The 6811-nt window shown below is 45.9% G+C and overlaps 1 protein-coding gene across 6 annotated transcripts in view; it reads left to right on the top strand.

Annotated features, from left to right (window-relative positions):
• The first annotated feature begins 283 nt into the window (after nucleotides 1-283).
• Nucleotides 284-6811, top strand: part of BRD1 (bromodomain containing 1) — a 64306-nt gene continuing 57778 nt past the window's right edge. For 2 of the 6 annotated variants that reach the window (XM_087764567.1, XM_087764565.1), the window contains exons 1-3: nucleotides 287-673; nucleotides 4146-4232; nucleotides 4995-6375. In XM_087764567.1, the coding sequence (XP_087620693.1) occupies nucleotides 4211-4232; nucleotides 4995-6375 (1403 nt within the window). In that variant the 5' untranslated portion in view covers nucleotides 287-673; nucleotides 4146-4210. Of the gene's footprint in view, nucleotides 674-4145; nucleotides 4233-4994; nucleotides 6376-6811 lie in introns of those variants that run through there. The other 4 variants (XM_087764568.1, XM_087764569.1, XM_087764566.1 and 1 more) reach the window with 4 other exon arrangements.

Below are 6811 nucleotides of genomic sequence, written 5' to 3'. Positions count from 1 at the left end.
CGCGCTGGAGCGTTGAAATGCTCTCGCTGAGGGGGCCGCGGCGAGGCTCGGTGGCCCGCCGGCCTGCCCGCCTGGTGGCCGCCGTGCCCGGCCAGCCCTGGGCGGGAAGGCGCTGCTCCGGCCGCCGCCTTCCCGCCCTGTCCCCCGAGGCGCGGCCCTGCCCGCCGCAGCGCCCCGTGCCGGCTGGTGCCAGGCCGCCCGGCCCTGCGGGGGCGGGGGGAGCGGCGGCGCGCAGGCCCCGCCCCGCGGCGCGGCGGCAGCGGCGGGTCTGGGCGGTGCCTGGCGCCCTCCCGTCCCTTCCCCTCGCTCCCTCCCTCCCTCCCGCCTCCCCCCGCCGGCGCAGCGCTGTGGTGAAGCCGCATTGTTTGTGCCGAGGGGGGAGGGGAGCCTCTCAGCCCCGGGAGCTGAGCGCCGAGCCCGCAGCCGGACGGCGACCTGCGCCGCGCCTCACGAATGCGCCGCGCCCGGCTGCAGCAGCAGCCCCGCACCCAGCGCCGGGTCGCCGCCGCCGCGGGCAGCGCGGCCCTCTCAGCGCCCGCTCGCCCGCCCGCGGCTGCCGGACGCGGGGCCAGGCGGCAGCACCGGCGGGACCTCCGCCATTAAACCGGCCGCAGCGTCGGCCGCAGAGGCGGAGCGGGAGGTCTGTCAGCCGCGCTTCGGCGGCTCCCACAGCGTGAGTGAGGCCGGGCGGGCGGCGGGGGCCGGCGGCGGGGCCGGGAACCGGCGGGTCCCGCCGCGGCGAGACGGAGACCGGCGGGGGGAAGGGCAGGGCAGGGTGGGCTGAGCACGGCAGCGGGGAAGGGCGCGGCGGGGAGAGGCGGCCGGGGGCGAGGCGGGCGGGCGGGGAGGCTGCGCGGGGGGGAGCCGAGCGCGGCGGTCTGGGGGAGGGCGCCGCTCGAGCTGTTTTGTCAGCCGCCATATTTGTGGGCCGAGTATTTTCGCGGAGGGGAGGGAGGCGACTGTTGGGAAGGGCTGGAGATGATGGGCCTGGGCAGGAACCATCCTCCCGGGGGCCGGGAGGGGGGAATGCCGGGGCCGGGCAGGAACCATCGGCGCGGAGGGGTGTGTGCATGCTGGAGGCTCCCTGGGCGTGGGCAGGAAGTGTTCGCGCAGAACCGGCGAGGGCGGGCCCGTGGGCGTGGGCAGGGCCCGTGGGCGTGGGCAGGCCCGGTGCGCGGGGCGGCGGGGGCGGCTGCGGGATCCCGGGGGGGCGCGGCGCCGGGGGGGGGGCGGCAGGCGCTGCCGGCGGCGCGGGGGAGAGCGGCTCTGGTGACCCCGCGTCGGTCAGCCGTCCGCTGGCCGGTTCGCTGCGCGACCTGAACCCCCGTTCTTTGCATTCCCCTGAAGGGATTGCTCCTGCTCCACAGCTGAAGTTGTGGGCGGTGTCCGCCCCGTGTGCGTGTAAGCACTGTTTGCTTACCCTGCCTCATTGTCTAGGGCTAAAGAGCATTCCTGTGTCTTTCTCTTTTTAATGGTCTGCATGAAAGTGTCCATTGAGAATAGAATTCCCTTTTCCATTGAGCAGGGGATCCAGGGACCAAAGGCAATTTATTTGAAGAGGAGGAAGTTAACTAGGACAGAGATTATAAAAGGAATTTGCAGTCAAAAAGTATATATGTTATCGTACTTTTCCTGTTGGTTTTAGCTATCCTGCACTTCGATAAAAAGTATTTTTCCCTCATACCGTGCATTCCACACAAACAGCTGACTTCGTGTGCTTTTGTTGTGGTGAGGGAAAGCGTCTGCTGGTGACTTTCTTCCCAAGCAGCTGATGTAATTCCAAGAGAGGAAAGCTGTGGATAACTTTCCTGTTTTATCTCCTGCAGCCTTTGAGTTGTTGTAAGAGACAGAAAAGTGCTAACAGAAGTACGTTAAAGTAATTTCATTTTCCTGTTGGTGTGGTATCTCTATTAATATTGAATAAAAACTGTTGTTGTTTACTCTTTTCTAAATTTAGGTCCATGGTCTTCATTCCTATGAATCTACTGGGGGGGGGGCAGGGAAGAAAGATGTCCAATAATTGACTAGGAAAAGCAAACCAATTGCCAGTCATGAATTTGCTATGCAGAAATCTGGTCTTCCTCCAGAATATTTATAGGACATTTGCAAACAGAAGAGTTTTGGAGAAACAAAACAAAACAAAACACTGTTTTGGCTTCTGGAGCATTTAAGTTATTCACACTAAGTTTCTATGAAATTTGGCCAGAGTACTACCAGTTCCAATTCTGTGTTCCTTGCATTGTATTTGTAGGGTATCCATTCTGCATTTAACTGAGACTGTAATTTGCTTCTTAATTTAGCTTTATTTGCAGTTGAATATTGCAGGGAAGATGCTCAGATGTTAGCTCAATCGTTCTGGTTTGTACAGTGTATTCGACTTTCACGACAGTAGTCCTAAATCTTAAAGCAAGAACGCTTGTGCTTTTGAATATTTTCTTCTTGTTCTTATTGCCTGCTTGCAGCCATGGTTAAGAATCTCAGGAACAGAGGGGGATGGAGAGCTTGGAAACCTAGCATTAATGTGTTCTTCTGTGGTACTGGGTTAAGTTAGCAAAGTGTGGACAAGTTGCAGGTTTTTTTGATATCTGAAGGCTACCTCTCATCCCTCCCCCAGTATTTTGTCCCAAACAGTCACTATCCTCATGAGCCACTATGAACAAATACACAACCAGCCAAGATGTAGGAAGGGATATTTAAAAAAAAAAAAAAACAAAACCAAAAAAACCCCAGATTTTTACATTTAGGCAGAATTGAAGTGCGATTATATGAGGTAAACATAACGTAAATGATCTTTTTTTTCTTGATTGGTGACTAAATGAAAGACATATTAAAAAAAAAAAAAGAAACCATTCTGATGTGTAGTAGGTTGCTGTACGTTGACACACCAGTGTGTTTTAGCTGAAGAATCCCTCATTATTTGTTCACAATAATAAACAGAAATGGGGGCCATTGTGTTATCTTTGGCCTCTGAATTATAAAAACTATTGTGAAACTGGGAACTAACTTTTAATTTCAGTTAAATTATCAGTATGTCTTTGTTTCTAGTTATTGGACCTTCTATAGCAGTATTAATGGTTTAAACTTTTCCTGCAGTTAAGAAATGAGTTGATTTAATCCTATGTTGTTTTACAGAATTAAATGATTAAATATTTCTTCCAAACTTTTTTGAAGAGGTGGAGCCTTTTTTATTCATCTGTTTATATAGATCAGAGGTCTGTCATGATTAAACACTGACTGTCTGGTCTTGTGCTTGCGCTATAAAAAGAAGTAATAAGAGTTAAGGATTATTTGTGTAAAAGTCAGATCTAGGAGCAACGCAATTCTTGCATGAATAATAAAATCAGCTTAGTTTCGTCTTTGTGATTTCTCTGGGAAAACAAGGACAGTTTGTGAGAGCAGATAGATCAGACCCTCTCAAGAACTAGTTTTAACGCTAGCTGCTTAAATTATTTAGTCTTCCTGTAAAAGGAGTTCCTTCAGTACTTTGAAGGTGCACCTTTAGAGATAGGCATCATAGACTCAGCAAAAGGCAGGCTACATGGAGTAGTTTATGTGATTGTTTCAGTCCTTCCTATTTTCTTCATGAAATAAATATACCAGTCTTTAACGATAATTGTGTTTTGATCTCTATAGTTCTCTGCTATTTTGGCAGTACGTGCTAACACTAGTTGCATTATTTTAACTAATACACAGCACTGACGTGAAGTGCAGAATTTCTGATTGGTCAGAATTGCAACAGTGAGGCCTGATAATACTTTAAGCCAGTGATTAAAGATCAAGAGTTTTTCTGTAGCTGAGGTTGAATTTTGCTATTTATTAATGATTTATTAGGAAGAAGGAAGGAGGGGGATAGAACTTTTAAACTTGAAGTTATCAGTTGGTTTTGTAATATTTTCAACCCTCATAGGAAAACAACCCCAACATTAAAATGTCAAAAGGCATAAGTATGGAAGCTTTTAATTAGAAATGTTGTGATCAAAATGCATGCTTGTCCTAGTCATGGTGCTTGGGGGCGGGGGGGGGGGGAGAGCTATCTTTGTACAGTATGCGGAACAATCTTTTTCCAGTAAGTGATAAACTTGAAAATTATGTTAAAGAGCTTAGGATTGGATTTAAAGACAGGGAAATTTTTTTATCTACCCCAGTTGCTCTGAGAACAACTCTTGAAGAATCTGTTGAGGGAAAAGGATGTGCATACACTCACACTTACATGCAGGGAGCATGTTTTCGCTGTAAGTCAAATCTGCTTCACAGGTGGAATATTTCCTAGTTGTAGTCTGTACTGTACCATATCGAGCATTGCAAGTTCAGTTGTGTCCTTGTCATTTTGTAAAGAATAATAGGCTCACTAAGAATTGAGAAGAGAGAAGTAAAAAAGTAAAGGGCTGTCAAACAGCATACTTGCCAAATTTGGAAGTATGCCTGTTTTTCTAGCTTTAAGTATAGGTGTAATAATTGACTTGTTAACATGACTGTTTCAGTTTGCACTGGAAGAAATTGCGGGGAAACTTGTTTTTCTGTCACAATTATGTTAGTTCTTTCGGGGGCAGATCTGGCGAAAGTAATCTGTAGCTGTTGAAAAAAAATTGAAACTGCAGACACCCTTAAGGTATTAGGAGACATTGTAAGAAAACCTTTAATACAATATAACAGGTGTAATTTTTTTTTGTGGCACTTCTGAAATGTTTTTTTTTCTCATGCAGAGGTCTTACAGATAGCTTTTCTGTAGGATTTTTGTATTAAGAATTTTGTATAGCTGTGTTTACTTAGAGAAGCTGCTATTTAGGAGATGTATTTGTCATTAGGTTAAATTTGTGGAAAACAGTGTGAGCAGTCCTATTAGGTAAGGGTGACAGGCTTTTTTATTTTTTTTTTTAAATGGAGTAGATAGCTTGGGGGCTATAGAACTGATGTTTTTTTTCTTGCTATAATAAAACTAATATTTTAATATGAATGTTTGGAGTTCATAATATTAACTGTTGCTCTAATTTTAGGTAAACATTACCAAATGAGGAGAAAAGGAAGATGTCATCGAGTATCGGCAGCAAGGCATTCTTCTTCCCCATGCAGTATTAAGCACTCCCCCACACGAGAAACCTTGACATACGCTCAAGCTCAAAGAATGGTTGAAATAGAAATTGAAGGTCGCCTGCATAGGATCAGTATCTTTGATCCTTTAGAGATTATATTAGAAGATGATCTTACAGCCCAGGAAATGAGTGAATGCAACAGCAATAAAGAAAATAGTGAAAGACCACCAGTTTGTCTAAGAAGCAAACGGCATAAAAATAACAAAGTGAAAAAGAAAAATGAAGCTCTGCCGAGCTCACATGGTATACCTGCTACAACAACTCCTCTTCCAGAACCAAAAGTACGGATTGTTGAATACAGTCCCCCTTCAGCTCCTCGGAGACCTCCAGTTTATTACAAATTCATTGAGAAGTCAGCAGAAGAACTTGATAACGAAGTTGAGTATGATATGGATGAAGAAGATTATGCATGGTTAGAAATAATAAATGAGAAGCGGAAAAGTGATGGAGTGTCAGTTGTTTCACAAAATATGTTTGAATTCCTTATGGATAGGTTTGAAAAAGAGTCTTACTGTGAGAACCAAAAACAGGGTGATCATCAGTCTTTAATTGATGAAGATGCAGTGTGTTGTATATGCATGGATGGTGAATGTCAGAACAGCAATGTAATCCTGTTTTGTGATATGTGTAATTTAGCAGTACATCAGGAATGCTATGGGGTGCCATATATACCTGAGGGCCAGTGGCTCTGCAGACACTGTCTGCAGTCCCGTTCTCGGCCTGTAGACTGTGTGCTGTGCCCAAACAAGGGAGGTGCCTTTAAAAAGACTGATGATGATCGTTGGGGACACGTGGTGTGTGCTTTGTGGATTCCAGAAGTTGGATTTGCCAATACAGTTTTTATTGAGCCAATTGATGGTGTCAGGAACATTCCCCCAGCCAGATGGAAGTTAACATGCTACCTCTGTAAACAGAAGGGTGTTGGTGCCTGCATCCAGTGCCACAAAGCAAACTGCTATACTGCATTCCATGTGACGTGTGCTCAAAAGGCCGGTCTATATATGAAGATGGAACCTGTGAAAGAGCTAACTGGCAGTGGGACAACATTCTCTGTAAAAAAGACTGCCTATTGCGATGTACATACTCCACCAGGTTGTACACGGAGACCTCTAAATATTTATGGAGAAGCTGAAATCAAAAATGGTGTTTGTAGAAAGGAGGGATCAGTCAGAACTGCTAGGTCTACATCAAAAGTCAGAAAAAAGACAAAAAAGGCCAAGAAAACAGTGGTTGAACCCTGTACAGTTATGCCAACAGTATCTGCTCCTTATATCCCCCCACAGAGGTAAGCAAACTATGCAAGTGAGAGAAACCTTTACTTAATTATCTGTTTAATTTTAAACCAATGCTTTTAGATGCCGACTTGTTTTTTGGTTTTTTGTGCATTTCTTACATGCTTTCCTTAAAGGCCATACTCAGAGGATTAATGTAAATTATGTACATGGTGCTTTTGTGAAACTGCGTTAAAAATGCAGTAACTCCCCAGAAAAATTAGTAAGTGGTCAAATGGTCTGTCTTGTCTTCAGAAACCTTTTCTTTCATTTTTTTTTTATTTTGTCAGACCAAATCACATGGTGTGCTCAGTTGTTGTCATTCACTGTACTTTTGAGAATGAACCACTGAATTCAGAATAGCATATGTGGTTGAACTTCATATTAAAAAAAAACAGCTAAGCTCACAGTTAACTGTATTCATAGTTTGGGAATCTAAACTTCTTTTCC

The sequence above is a fragment of the Nipponia nippon genome, unplaced genomic scaffold, assembly GCF_047370975.1.
Source record: "Nipponia nippon isolate SJK-2023a ecotype South Korea unplaced genomic scaffold, ASM4737097v1 scaffold_3, whole genome shotgun sequence".
NCBI classification, from domain to species: domain Eukaryota; kingdom Metazoa; phylum Chordata; class Aves; order Pelecaniformes; family Threskiornithidae; genus Nipponia; species Nipponia nippon.
This window is presented reverse-complemented; position numbering and strand designations above follow the sequence as displayed.